Genomic DNA, 14,082 nt, shown 5'->3' with positions numbered 1-14,082 from the left:
AGCTCTCTGAGCTGGGTCAGGAACTGGCTGGAGGCTGAGCCCAGAGAGTGGTGGTGAATGGTGCCACAGCCAGCTGGCAGCCAGGCACCAGTGGGGTGCCCCAGGGAGCAGTGCTGGGCCCCAGCCTCTTGAACATCTTCATTGATGATCTGCAGGAGGGGATGGAGTCAGCCAGCAGCCAATGTGCAGATGACAGCAAGCTGGGGGCAGAGGTTGGTCAGGCAGAGGGCAGAAGGGCTCTGCAGAGGGACCTTGCCAGGCTGCACAGATGGGCAGAGGCCAACAGGATGGCATTCAACAAGGCCAAGTGCCAGGGGCTGCACTTTGGCCACAGCAACCCCAGGTAGAGCTACAGGCTGGGGGCAGAGTGGCTGAGAGCTGCCAAACAGAGAGGGACCTGGGGGTGCTGATTGACAGCTGCCTAAACAGGAGCCAGCAGTGTGCCCAGGGGGCCAAGAAGGCCAAGGGCAGCCTGGCCTGCAGCAGGAAGAGTGTGGCCAGCAGGAGCAGGGAGCTCATTGTGCCCCTGGACTCTGCAGTGGTTAGGCCACAGCTGGAGTCCTGTGTCCAGTTCTGGGCCCCTCAGGTCAGGAAAGAGGTTGAGCTGCTGGAAGGTGTCCAGAGAAGGGCAACAAAGCTGGGGAGAGGCCTTGAGCACAGCCCTGGGAGGAGAGGCTGAGGGAGCTGGGGTTGCTTAGCCTGCAGGAGAGGAGGCTCAGGGGAGACCTTCTTGCTCTCTGCAACTCCCTGAAGGGAGGTTGTAGCCAGCTGGGGGTTGGGCTCTTCTCTCTAGCAACCAGCACCAGAACAAGAGGACACAGTCTCAAGCTGTGCCAGGGGAAGTTTAGGCTGGAAGTGAGGAGAAAGTTCTTCACAGAGAGAGTCATTGGCCACTGGGATGTGCTGCCCAGGGAGGTGGTGGAGTCTCCATCCCTGGAGGTGTTCAGGAGGGGATTGGATGTGGCACTTGGAGCCATGGTCTGGTCATGAGGTCTGTGGTGCCAGCTTGGACTGGATGATCCTTGAGGTCTCTTCCAACCTTGGTGGTTCTGTGAGACTGTGACTGCACTGGGAACCTTCTTCCAGCACAGTGATGGAGTCCCATCAGCTGCCAGCTGGCAAAGGCAGTCTGGTTTAAGCTGTGAAGAGACATGAACTGGTAACCAGCCTGGAGAGGCAGCCTGCTGCTGGGAAAGGCACCCTGGAGTTCAGGGAGAAGCCTTCTTCCTCTTCAGCTGCAAACAGAAGGACCTGGGCTGGGTATCAAGCACAAAAAGAAACCTGCTTGCAAAGTGCCTGCAGAATCAGCAGGTAACAGGAGAGGAGGCAAAGGTTCCTGGGCATGGGGTCAGCCTTCCTGAGCTCCCACCCTGAGCTCACATCCTGAGCTCACATCCTGAGCTCACATCCCTGTACCCAGGAAGAGCAATTTTTCTTCTCTTTTGCATAGGACTTGTTTGGGTTGGCAAAGCCCTCTGAGATCATCCAGTCCAACCCCACCATGGCCACTACACCATGGCCCCAGGGGCCATGGCCACACCTTTCCTGAGCACCTCCAGGGGTGGGGATGTTCAGCCTGGAGAAGAGAAGGCTCCAGGGACACCCTAGAGCAGCATCTCAGTACCTGAAGGGGACCTTCAGGAAGGCTGGGCAGGGGCTGGTTCCAAGGGCTTGTAGAGATAGGACAAGGAGCACTGGTCTGAAACTGGAGTAGGAGAGATTTAGGTTGGACATGAGGAGGAAGTTCTGCACAATGAGAGTGAGACACTGGAACAGGTTGCCCAGGGAGGTGGTGGAGGTCTTCACCTGAAGACATTCAGGATCAGCCTTGCTGTGTCCCTGGGCAGCCTGCTGGAGCTGGAGCTGTCCCTGCTGCCTGCAGGGGGGTTGGACAGGATGACCTCGGAGGGTCCCTTCCAACCCAAAGCAATCTGTGAGTCTGTGAATTGCTTCACATGAGACCAAGGGCTCTTTCCTGCTAGAGGTCAGTGCTTTGGGGGCAGTTCAGAGCCAAGCCCTCATGGTTTGCTGGGGGCTGCCTGGGAGCAGCGCTGCTGGAGCAGGAGTCTCAGCTCTCCTCCAACCCAAACTGGAGGGCTTTGATTATTCAGAAACCCCCAAACCTCAACCAGACACAGGACACAGAATCAATGCCAGACTGGTTTGGGTTGGAAAAGACCTTTAAAGCTCTTCCAGCCCAACCCCCTGCAGCCCCCAGGGACATCCCCAACCAGAGCAGGTTGCTCCCAGCCCCAAACAACCTGCCCTGCACTGGTGCCAGGCATGGGGCAGCTCCCAGCTCTCTGGGCAGCCTGGCACAGGCTCTCCCCAACCTCTCCCCACTCTCAATCTGCCTCTTCAAGCTCCAAACCCTCATCCCTTGTCCTGGCACATCAGGCTCTGCACCGATTACCGCCGCACAGGGCAGGGCACGGCCGCCGCCCGCGACCTGCCCTCTGATGGCCACGGCCCCACGGCCCCTTGGCAGGGATAGGCCCCGCGGCCCTGCGGGAGATGAGGATGCCCAGGGTGGAGGCAGCGCCGCCCGGCACCCGGCCCCGCCCGGGCCCCGCCGCTGCCGACCGCCGCCGGCGGCCCCGCTGCGTCCCTTCGCGGGGAGAGACAGGTGCGGAGCCGCGCCTCAGGACCCGGCCGGGCTTTTGCCTTCCGATTGGTCGCTGCTACTGCCTGTCACCAAACGTCACACGCCCTAACCAATGGGCTTGCAGGGCCCGGGGCGAGGGCGGGGCTTGCGGCGGCTGGGGCCGGGGCGGACGGGCGTCGCACGCCGGCGCTGAGGGGCAGGTAGGGCGGCTCCGGCCCCGGCTCCGGCTCCTTCCCGTGCCCGGCTCCGGCTCCTTCCCGTGCCCGCCTCCGGCCCCGGCTCCTTCCCGTGCCCGGCTCCGGCTCCGGCTCCTTCCCGTGCCCGATTCCGGCTCCCTCCCGTGCCGGCTCCCTCCCGTGCCGGCTCCTTCCCGTGCCGGCTCCCTCCCGTGCCGGCTCCCCGCCGCTTCCCCTGCCCGGGCCGGCTCGGGCAGTCTCCATTCCCTCCATGGCTCCGCGGGTCGGCACCGTGCGGGGCCGGGGGGAGCGGGGCGCGGGGCTCGGTGCTGGCCGCGGGAGGGCGGCGCCCGGGGGTCCCGCAGGCATCCCGCAGGCATCCCGCAAGCATCCCGCAGGCATCCCGCAGGCGTCCCGCCGGGCCGGGCCGGGCTCGTCTGCGGGGTGCAGCTGGGATGAGGGAGCCCCTGAGGGGCTGCCATCCATCCGCGGTCCCTCGGCGGGAGTGGGGGGCGGCTGCCGTTGCTGGCCGAGGCGCTGCGCCGGGCCCGGGGGCCGGCTGGGTCGGGTCGGGGTGGTCGGAGCAGAGGCCGAGGGCTGAGGTGGTGGTGGGCAGCGTGAGAGAGGCTCTGCGGATGAAGCCGTAGGAGGGCTCCAGCAGATCAGCTTGGTCCTGGCTGCTGCTTTGTTTAGATGGAGAGGGTCTGGGGGCTTGCAAGCCCTGCAGTGGATCAAGAACTTGAGACATTCTCCCCCTCTGCTCAGCACTGCTGAGGCCACACCTGGAGTCCTGGGTCCAGCTCTGGGCTCCTCAGGTCAGGAAAGAGGTTGAGCTGCTGGAAGGTGTCCAGAGAAGGGCAACAAAGCTGGGGAGGGGTCTGGGGCACAGCCCTGGGAGGAGAGGCTGAGGGAGCTGGGGTTGCTTAGCCTGCAGGAGAGGAGGCTCAGGGGAGACCTTCTTGCTCTCTGCAACTCCCTGCAGGGAGGTTGGAGCCAGGTGGGGGTTGGGCTCTTCTCCCAGGCAGCCAGCACCAGAACAAGAGGACACAGTCTCAAGCTGTGCCAGGGGAGGGTTAGGCTGGAGGGGAGAAGAAAGTTCTTCCCAGAGAGAGGAATTGGCCCTGGGGATGTGCTGCCCAGGGAGGTGGTGGAGTCCCCATCCCTGGAGGTGTTTAGGAAGAGCCTGGCTGAGGCCCTTGGTGCCAAGGTTTAGTTGATCAGATGGTGCTGGGAGCTAGGTTGGACTTGGTAATCTCAAAGGTCTCTTCTGGTCTATTCTATTCTATTCTATTCTATTCTATCCTATCCTATCCTATCCTATCCTATCCTATCCCTATTCCTATCCTATTCATCACACTTTGGCAGAAGACAAAGCAATCAGGGATGGAATATTGCAGTGCAGTGAGCACCAAAGGATTGAATGTTGGCTAATAAGAGTCCAAGCACCTCTTGGGATTACTTAAGAGGCTGACCTGGGCTGTGTGGAGCTGATTAACAAAGGTGGAAAGGACTCTCCCTGCAGAGCTGTGCTCAGGCAGCTCTCCAGAGCTCTCCCCAGGGAGTGTGGAGCCCTGCTCTGCCTCTTCTCTTGGCTGTGGGTGGGAATGGCAGGCTTGGGGAAGGCAGCTCAGCTCCTTGTGGTCACCCAGAGCTGGAGGCAGCAGCAGCCCAGTCCCTGTCCTGAGGCCCTGTGCCACTGCTGCAGAGGGCACCCAGCAGGAGCCTGAGGCCAGCTCTGCTCCCCCTGGCCCCAGCCCAGAGCTGCTCCTGGGCCCCTGCAGCTCAGCTCCCTGCCCAGGGCAGGCAGCACAGGGCAGTGCCTGCAGGCCCAAGGAAGGAGCTGGCCCCAGAGTGGGGCTGGGGCAGGTTCCTGGGGGGCTTCCTGGGCTGTGGGCTCCAGCTGCCCCCTGCCCTGCTGCCCAGCTCTGGGGCTCTCTCCATCCTCTGCCCAGAGGCCAGCTGGGGGCATTTTGCTCAAGGCTTTGTTCAGCTCCTGAGCCCTCCAAAGCCTGGGCCCTGGCTCTGAGCTGCTGCTCTCGCTGTGCCTTGGCCCCCAGCCCTGCCTGGCTGCTGCTGGGGCTCTGCCCCTGGGCCTGGCACAGCCTGCCCAGGCTGCCAGTGCTGGGCACAGCCCTGGGGCCCTCTGCTTGCCCTGCCCTGGGCAGGCTCTCCCAGGGGCAGGGGCCCAGAAGGTGCTCTCAGGACACCCAAGGCAGCCTCCAGCACATGGAGCACTGGAAACCTGCCCTGGGATGGTGTCTGGGGCTGGAGCAGGGCCACAGCTCCTGTCCTGCCTGCAGCAGGCAGCAGAACTCTTCTGCCAAGTCCTTTCCATCCCTCTGTGTGAGGAGAATTGGAGAATGGCTCAGCTGCAGCAGCAGCTCAATGGAAGTGGTGTTTGGGTGCTTAGAGCCTGACTGAATGGCTTGGAAGGGAGCTCAGAGCCCAGCCAGCTCCAAGCCCCTGCCGTGGGCAGGGACACCTCCCCCCAGCCCAGGCTGCTCCAGGCCTCATCCAGCCTGGCCCTGAGCACCTCCAGGCAGGGCACAGCCACAGCCTGCCTGGGCAGCCTGTGCCAGGCTCTCCCCAGCCTCACTCTCAAACTCTCTTCCTAAGCTCCATCCCTGCTGCAGTCTCCCCTGGCAGGGCCAAGCCTTGCTGTGCAGGTCACCAAGCACAGCAGCTGAGACCAGCCCACATGAGAGCTGCTTCCTTGGCTCTGCAGAGGGGGAAATGGGCCTGGGGAGTGGTGGTCTCCCCACAGCCCTTCAGGACACCCCATCAGGAGCCTCTGTTCCTCTGCCCTACAGCCTGTGTGCTGAGCAGCCCCCCCTGGACCCATCAATTACAGCACACAAGCTGTTGGTGTCTGTGGAGGCTGCACAAGGGCCTGGGCACAAGGATCCATCCTGCAGAGCCTCAGCACATTGCTGCAGCTCAGGGGTCCTCAGCTGCTGCCTCTCAGCTGCTTCTGGACAGGGCTGCTCTGGGCTGGACCTTTGGTGCCCTGTGGCATCAGTGGCAACTGCTTGTGGTGGCTCAGCCTGGTGCCAGGCAGCCAGGGGCAGAGCCAGGGATGGAGCAGCTGATGTCAGCAGCAGCCCTTGGGGCAAGCCCAGCAGGGGCTGAGGTGTGGGGCAGGGGGCAGGGAGGGTGGCAGGAACACCAGGAGGCAGAGGAGTGCTGGAGTCCAACCCTCACCCCAGCACTGCCAGAGCCCCCCCCCGAGCCCTGGTCCCCAGCACCACAGCTCCAGGGCTCTGCTGGGAGATGCCCAGGGGGTGGTCTCAGCAGGGGGGCCATGCTGATGCCCTGGTGGGTGCTCAGCTCCCCCCAGAGCTGGGGATTCCACCACTGCCCTGGGCAAGCCTCAAGGGGAAGGAATTGTTCCTCATGTCCAGCCACAGCCTCCCCTGGTGCAGCTTGAGGCCATTTCTGCTCCTGTCACTTGTTCCTGGGAGGAGAGGCCTCCAGGCTCAGCACCCCCAGCTCCCCCAGCTGCTCCTCCCCAGCCCTCTCATCATCCAGGCCAAGCCCTACCCCAGCACTGCCAGGGCACCACCACCCCATGGCCCTCAGCACCACCAAACCACAGCCCTCAGCACCACAGCTCCACAGCTCTGAAACCCCTCCAGGGATGGAGACTCCACCACTGCCCTGGGCAGCCTGGGCCAGGCCTTGGCAACCCTTTGGGGGAAGCAATTGTTCCTCATGGCCAAGCTGAACCTCCCCTGGGGCAGTTTGAGGCCATTTCATCTTGTCCTGTCCCTTGTTCCCATGGAGCAGAGCCCAACCCCCCCCTGGCTGCAGCCTCCTCTCAGGGAGCTGCAGAGAGCAATGAGGTCTCCCTCAGCCTCCTCTGCTCCAGGCTCAACCCCCCCAGCTCCCTCAGCTGCTCCTCCCCAGACCCTTCCCCAGCTCTGTTGCCCTTCCCTGGCCCTGCTCCAGCCTCTCAATGTCCTTCCTGGGGTGAGGAGCCCAGAGCTGAGCCCAGCACTCAAGCTGTGGCCTCCCCATGCCCAGCCCAGGGGCACCATCCCTGCCCTGCCCCTGCTGCCCTCCTTGCCCCCCTGGGCACCCCCTGCCTCATCCTCACCTCATGGTGATGGAGCAGACCCAAGCTGAGCCCTGCAGAAGCAAGAGTGAGTGTCAGAAGAGTTGGTGTTTGTGAGGCCCTCAGGGGCCTGCTGAGGCCACCCCTGGGCAGAGGGTTTCCTGCTTCTGTCTCTCCCTGGGCAAAACTGCCCCAGAGTCACAGAGTGGGGCAGGGGGGGAGGCTGGAAGGGACCTCTGGAGGTCAGCCAGCCTCACCCCCTGCCAGAGCAGGGTCAGCTAGAGCAGGTGGCACAGGGCAGTGCCCAGGCAGGTTGGGAATGACTCCAGAGGAGACTCCACAGCCTCTCAGGGCAGCCTGCTCCAGGGCTCCAGCAGCCTCAGAGCAAAGCTCCTGCTCAGCTCTAGGTGGAAGCTTCCCACCCCCTGCAGAGCTCCACAGCAGGGAGGGAGCTGCAGGAGGCTTGTGTGGAGGTGAGGAAGGCAGAGGGGAGGGCAGGCAGCAGAGCTCAGAGAGGATTAGAATGGGTTGGGTTGGAAGGGAGCTCAGAGCTCAGCCAGCTCCAGCCCCCTGCCATGGGCAGGGACACCTCCCCCCAGCACAGCTTGCTCAGGGCTTCATCCAGCCTGGTCCTGAGCACCTCCAGGCAGGGCACAGCCACAGCCTCCCTGGGCAGCCTGTGCCAGAGTCTCCCCAGCCTCACTGCAAACAATCTCTTCCTCCTCTCCACTCTCAGTCTCCCCTCTCCCAGCTCAAAGCCATTGTTCCTCCTCCTGTCCCTCCCAGCCCTTGGCCCAAGTCCCTCCCCAGCTCTCCTGGAGCCCTTCAGCTCCTGCAAGGCTGCTCTGAGCTCTCCCTGGAGCCTTCTCTTCCCCAGGCTGCACAGCCCCAGCTCTCCCAGCCTGGCCCAGCAGAGGTTCTGCAGCCTCTGCTCATCTCTGTGGCCTCCTCTGGAGCCTCTGCAGGTCCTTCCTGTGCTTCCCCAGAGCTGGAGGCAGTGCTGCCGGTGGGGGCTGAGCAGAGGGGCAGAATCCCCTCCCTGCCCTGCCTGCAGCCCAGCTCAGGGCTGCCTTTGGGCTGCCAGGGAGCAGTGCTGGCTCCTGTTGGCTTTGTCATCAGCCCTGGGTGCAGGGCTGTGGTGGCTGTGTGGCTCTGGGTGGTGCAGGAGTGCTGCTGGGGCTGTGGCTGAAGCGTGGTCCCCAGGAGGAGCTCTCTGGCTGTGACCCAGGGGCGAGCCAGAAGCAGGCAGCACAAACCCCACAGCTCAGAGCAACTCAACCCTGGACCCCGGCTGCCCTCAGCTGAGTTCCCCTCTCCTGGATGGGGCTTTTTGTTTCCTCAGGCTTCCAGGATGCTTGCCCGGAGCCCCCCGAGGTGTGTGAGCTCCCCGGTGCTGATTGCTCTGCTCTGCTGCCTCCTTTCTCCCCCCGCAGGAGGCAGCAAGGTGAGTGAGGAGCCGCAGGGCTGCGGAGGAGTCGCTGCCTGCCTGGGGCAGGGATGAGAGGAGCTGGGAGGGTGGCCTCTGCCCCCCAACCCCCACCCCCTGGGGGCTCTGCCTGGGACTTTGCATTTGAAAAGCTGAGAATCGTGGAAAGGTAGCTGCAGAGGGTCCCTTTGTGCCTGTGCCACCCCAGTGCTCAGCTCCAGCCCCACCTGGGGGGCCCTGCTTCCCCTGGCCCTGCAGCCTGGCTCTGTGCCTGCACAGCTCTGTGCCCCTCTGGAGCAGCCTTGGGACCTGAGGCTTCTCTCTTCTTCTCTTGTTTGGGTTGGCAAAGGCCTCTGAGCTCCCCCAGGCCAACCCCAACCCAACCCCCCCATGGCCACCAAGCCCTGGCCCCAGTGCCATGGCCACAGCTTGCTGCAACCCCTCCAGCCATGGGGACTCCACCACCTCCCTGGGCAGCCTCTGCCAGGCCCTGAGCACTCCTCCAGCAGAGACATTTTGCCTCCTCTCCAACCTCAGCCTCCCCTGGCACAATTCCAGGCCAGTTCCTCTCCTTCTGTCCCCTGAGCCTGGGGGAGCAGAGCCCAACCCCCCCTGGCTGCAGCCTCCTCTCAGGGAGCTGCAGAGAGCAATGAGGTCTCCCTCAGCCTCCTCTGCTCCAGGCTCAACCCCCCCAGCTGCCTCAGCTGCTCCTCCCCAGCCCCTTCCCCAGCTCTGTTGCCCTTCCCTGGCCCTGCTGCAGCCCCGCAGTGTCTCCTGGAGCCTCGGCAGGGTCGGAGCCCCAGGGCTGAGGAGCAGAGCCGGGAGGACAGCCTCAAGCTGTGAGCTTCCCGGCGGGAGAGAAGCAGTGCAGGAGGAGCCCTGGTGTGAAGTCCTCTCTTAGGGTTGTGCCTGGGGGGTGGGGGCAGCAGAGGTGGCCCCAGGGGGTGCCCCCCCCCCCCGCTGCCAGCCCCTCTTGCTTCCCCAGAGCTCGGAGGACATCCGCTGCAAGTGCATCTGCCCCCCGTACCGCAACGCCAGCGGCCACATCTACAACAGGAACGTCTCCCAGAAGGACTGGTGAGTGCTGGGGGCAGCCTGGGGGGCCCTGGGGGCAGCCTGGGGGCACTGGGGGCAGCCCACCCGGCCCCAGCCCCCGGGGGGCACAGCCACAGCCAAGGCAGCCGGCCCCTGCCGGGGGGTGCAAGGGCCAAGGGCTCCGGGGGCAGCCACAGCCCTGGGCAGCTGTGGGGGGAAGCCTCCAGGCCCTTGCAGCAGGAGAGGATCCCTGAGAGGCACAGGGACAGACTGCCAGGACAGACACAGGGACTGACTCTGCCAGGACAGACACATGGACAGTCTGTGCCAGGACAGACACAGGGACTGACTCTGCCAGGACAGACACATGGACAGAGTGTGCCAGGACAGACACATGGACAGACTGTGCCAGGACAGACACATGGACAGTCTGTGCCAGGACAGACACAGGGACAGACTGTGCCAGGACAGACACAGGGACAGAGTGTGCCAGGAACCTGAGGGGTGCTGAGCTGTGCAGGATGTGGATGAGCAGCCTGGCAGGGAAGCCTCAGGACAAGTCAGGCAGCAGCCACCAGCTGTGGCTTCACCTTCCCCTGCTGCTGCTTTGGTGCCTTGGTCTTGGGGCAGCCCCCAGCAGCAGTCCAGGCTGGGGAGGAAGGGCTGGGAGCAGCCCTGTGGAGAAGGCCTTGGGGGTGCTGGGGGTGCAGAGCTGGCCAGGAGCTGGCACTGAGCACTGCCAGCACTGCCAGCCCCAGCCTGGCCTGGGCTGAGCCCCAGCAGGGTGGGCAGCAGGGGCAGGGAGGGGATTCTGCCCTCTGCTCTGCTCTGCTCAGACCTCCCCTGCAGGGCTGGGGCAGCTCTGGAGCCCTCAGCACAGACAGGGCCCTGGGGGAGCAGGGCCAGAGGAGGCCACAGCAGTGCTGGCAGGGCTGGAAGCCCTCTGCTGGGAGCCCAGGCTGAGAGGGTTGGGGTTGTGCAGCCTGGGGAGGAGAAGGCTCCAGGGAGACCTCCTGGTGGCCTTGCAGTGCTGAAAGGAGCCTGGAAGAAAGCTGGGGAGAGAGTTTAGAGCAGGGCCTGAGGTGCCAGGGCAAGGGGAGATGGTTTGGAACTAGAAGAGGCAGATTGAGAGTGGAGAGAAGGAGAAATGTTTGGTGCTGAGGGTGGGGAGAGCCTGTGCCAGGCTGCCCAGAGAGCTGGGAGCTGCCCCAGGGCTGGCACCAGTGCAGGGCAGGTTGTGTGGGGCTGGGAGCAGCCTGATGGGGCTGGGGATGTCCCTGGGGGCTGCAGGGGGGTTGCAGGGGACGAGTGTGAAATCTGTTGCAGCCCAGAGCAGTCTGTGAGCCCCTGGCCCCTGCCTCCCCTGCAGCACCTGCCTGCACGTGGTGCAGCCGATGCCGGTGCCGGGCAGCGACGTGGAAGCCTACTGCCTGCTGTGTGAGTGCAAGTATGAGGAGCGCAGCACCACCACCATCAAGGTACTGCCAGCCCTGCCCTGGGGCTCTGCCTGCTGCTCCCTGCCCTGCCACACCACCCCCAGCCCCAGCTGAGCTGCTGGCTTGCTGGAGAAGCAGCAGCAGTGGTGTGGGCAGCAGGAGCGGGGCAGAGATGGTGCCCCTGGGCTGGGCACTGGGGAGGCCACAGCTGGGATCCAGGGGTCAGCTCTGGGCTCCTCACTCCAAGAAGTGAGAGGCTGGAGCAGGGCCAGGGAAGGGCAACAGAGCTGGGGAAGGGTCTGGGGAAGAGGGCTGGGGAGCAGCAGCTGAGGGAGCTGGGGGGGTTGAGGCTGGAGCAGAGGAGGCTGAGGGAGACCTCATTGCTCCCTGCAGCTCCCTGAGAGGAGGCTGCAGCCAGGGGGGGTTGGGCTCTGCTCCCCAGGCTCAGGGGACAGAAGGAGAGGACCTGGCCTGGAATTGTGCCAGGGGAGGCTGAGGTTGGAGAGGAGGCAAAATGTCTTTGCTGGAGGAGTGGTCAGGGCCTGGCAGAGGCTGCCCAGGGAGGTGGTGGAGTCCCCATGGCTGGAGGGGTTGCAGCAAGCTGTGGCCATGGCACCTGGGGCCAGGGCTTGGTGGCCATGGGGGGGTTGGGTTGGGGTTGGCCTGGATGCTCTCAGAGGCCTTTGCCAACCCAAACAAGAAGAGAGAAGCCTCAGGTCCCAAGGCTGCTCCAGAGGGGCACAGAGCTGTGCAGGCACAGAGCCAGGCTGCAGGGCCAGGGGAAGCAGGGCCCCCCAGGTGGGGCTGGAGCTGAGCACTGGGGTGGCACAGGCACAAAGGGACCCTCTGCAGGTGCCAGGCACCTCCTGGGATTTCCTGATTGAAAGAGCCCAGAAAGGGAAGATCAAAGTGCCCCAGCTGTACCCAGAGGCTCTGAGTCAGGAGGCTCCTGGCAGGCAGGAAGAGGCTGCACTGAAGCTTGGTCTCCTTGCTAAGGATGTGTGACAGTGCCAAGCACACCTCTGGCTGGGCACCCAGCTGGTTGTCTCCTCTCACATGCAGCAGAGCTCCTGCAGGGGTGGCACTTGCACCTCAGCCTGCAAAGGGCTGCCTGGGAGCAAAAGGAGACTGAGGGAGCTGAGGTATCAGGGGCAGCTGGAGAGGCAACTTCCTGGCCTCTGTGGTGCTTCTTACAGAGCCCCAGAGTGGTGGGGGGTGGAAGGGGCCTCGGAGATCATCCAGCCCAGAGGTTGGTTGGAGATCACCCAGCCCAAGCCCCCTGCCAGAGCAGGGCACCCAGGGCAGGGCACACAGCAACACAGCCAGGTGGGGCTGGAAAGCCTCCACCCCAGGAGACTCCACAGCCTCTCTGGGCAGCCTGCTCCAGGCCTCCAGCAGCCTCACAGTGCAGAAGTTCCTCCTCCTGTGTGGCTGGAAGCTCCTGGGCTCAGGTTTGTGCCCAGTGCCTCTTGCCCTGGCCCCGGGCACCGCCGAGGAGGGCCTGGCCCCGGCTGCCCGGCAGCCAGCAGCCCCCCAGCTGCTCCTGCACTGTGCTGTCCCTGCCTGCAGGTGATCATCATCATCTACCTGGCAGTGGTGGGGGCCCTGCTGCTCTACATGGCCTTCCTGGTGCTGGTGGACCCCCTGCTCCGCAAGCCAGATGCCTACAGCCAGCCCCTGCACAACCAGGAGGAGAATGAGGTGAGGCTGCCCTGGGGGGAGGGCAGGCTGCACAGGGCTGCCTGGGGCCAGCCTGGGAGGGTGGCAAGAGAATGGCAGCAGGAGCCTGCAAGGTGTCCTTCAGGCCAAGAGGGCCAAGGGTGTCCTGGGAAGAGTGTGGCCAGCAGGTCAGGGAGGTTCTCTTCCACCTCTGCTCTCCCCTGGTTAGACCACATCTGGGGTCCTGGGTCCAGTGCAGTGCTCCCCGGTTCAAGAGGGACAGGGAGCTGCTGGGCAGAGTCCAGTGGAGGCTGTGAGGATGGTGAGGCTGCCCAGAGAGCTGGGAGCTGCCCCATGCCTGGCAGCAGTGCAGGGCAGGTTGCTTGGGGCTGGGAGCAGCCTGCTGTGGTTGGGGATGTCCCTGGGGACTGCAGGGGTCGGAGGAGCTCTGAGGATCCCTTCCCCCCCAGAGCAGTCAGGGATCCTATGACCCTGACCCTCTTCTCTGGGACAGGCTGAGCTGGAGAGCAGCCCTGCAGCAGCACCTGAGCAGCAGGGACTCTGCCAGCTGGTGGCTGAGGACAGGGAAGCCATGGGCCCAGTGCCAGGGGGATGCAGTTTCCCCCTCAGTGCAGCCCCTGGCAGAGATTTACACCCAGTGCAGTTCCTCTCCTGCAGGCTTCATCTGGGGGCTGTGACTTCCCCACCAGTGCTCCCCAGGAGCAGCTCTCCTGCTGGAGCTGAGGAGCTCTGACAGTGATGATTACAAGGAGCAGCAGAGGGCTGGAGCTGCTCTGCTCTGAGCACAGCCTGAGAGAGTTGGGGTTGTGCAGGCTGCAGAGGAGAAGGCTCCCAGGAGACCTCATTGTGGCCTCCCAGGATCTGCAGGGGGCTGCAGGAAAGCTGGGGAGGGACTTTGGAGGGGGTCAGGGAGGGATAGGGCTGGGGGGGCTGGAGCAGAACTAGAAGTGGGGAGATGGAGATTGGCTGTGAGGAAGAAGTTGTTGGCCAGGAGGGTGGTGAGAGCCTGGCACAGGCTGCCCAGGGAGGTGGTGGAAGCCTCCTGCCTGGAGGTGTTTGCAGCCAGGCTGGAGGTGGCTGTGAGCAACCTGCTGTGGTGTGAGGTGTCCCTGCCCATGGCAGGGGCTTGGAGCTGGCTGAGCCTTGGGCTCCCTCCCAGCCCTGCCGGCTCTGTGTCGCTCCCCAGCAGCCCAGCCGCAGCCTCCCGGGGCTCTGCCGGCTGCAACCCCTCCTGCTGCTGGGCCGGGCCAGCCCTGAGCTCTTTGCCCTTCTGTCCCCCTGCAGGAGGCTCGGTGCCTGGCTGCAGCCCCGGTGGGGCCCGGGGGCAGGGCCAACACGGTGCTGGAGAGGGTGGAGGGAGCCCAGCAGCGCTGGAAGCGGCAGGTGCAGGAGCAGCGCAAGACTGTGTTCGACCGCCACAAGATGCTGAGCTAGGCCCCTGCGGAGCCCCTGCCAGCCCCCCCGGGGCAGGGGCAGCAGGGCAGCCCTCAGCACCCTCTGCTGCTGGGCTGCAAGCTCTCAGCCTCCGGCCTGCTGTCCTCAGAGGGAGAAGCAGCCCCTGCCGCTCTGCTGGCAGCCCCTCGCCTCTCAGCCCTTGGCCCTGTGGCTGCCTGGCAGTGCTGCTGCTGCTGCCCCAGGGCTGCCTGCAGCCAGGGCTGCAGCTCCAGCGC

At 64.6% G+C, this 14,082-nt stretch overlaps 1 protein-coding gene across 1 annotated transcript; it reads left to right on the top strand.

The window, feature by feature from the left end:
* Positions 1-2,777: 2,777 nt before the first annotated feature.
* Positions 2,778-13,989, top strand: TMEM9 (transmembrane protein 9). The gene is made up of 6 exons (XM_054176238.1): positions 2,778-2,805; positions 8,178-8,279; positions 9,247-9,338; positions 10,666-10,774; positions 12,302-12,433; positions 13,697-13,989. The coding sequence occupies exons 2-6, from the start codon at positions 8,187-8,189 to the stop codon at positions 13,844-13,846; spliced, it is 576 nt and encodes a 191-aa protein (XP_054032213.1). The 5' UTR covers positions 2,778-2,805; positions 8,178-8,186; the 3' UTR covers positions 13,847-13,989.
* Positions 13,990-14,082: the final 93 nt, after the last annotated feature.

This window comes from Dryobates pubescens, chromosome 35 (genome assembly GCF_014839835.1).
Source record: "Dryobates pubescens isolate bDryPub1 chromosome 35, bDryPub1.pri, whole genome shotgun sequence".
In the NCBI taxonomy this organism is placed as follows: Eukaryota; Metazoa; Chordata; class Aves; order Piciformes; family Picidae; genus Dryobates; species Dryobates pubescens.
Note: the sequence above shows the minus strand (reverse complement) of the source record. Positions and strands in the feature narration are given on the sequence as shown.

What these genes read in the sequence shown, in the direction of transcription:
- TMEM9 (XM_054176238.1), top strand. Translation starts at nt 8,187, where the DNA reads ATGCTTGCCCGGAGCCCCCCGAGGTGTGTGAGCTCCCCGGTGCTGATT. An exon ending in CCCCCGCAGGAGGCAGCAAG is followed by an intron (nt 8,280 to 9,246) that starts GTGAGTGAGGAG and finishes TTGCTTCCCCAG; the next exon opens with AGCTCGGAGGACATCCGCTG. An exon ending in ACAACCAGGAGGAGAATGAG is followed by an intron (nt 12,434 to 13,696) that starts GTGAGGCTGCCC and finishes GTCCCCCTGCAG; the next exon opens with GAGGCTCGGTGCCTGGCTGC.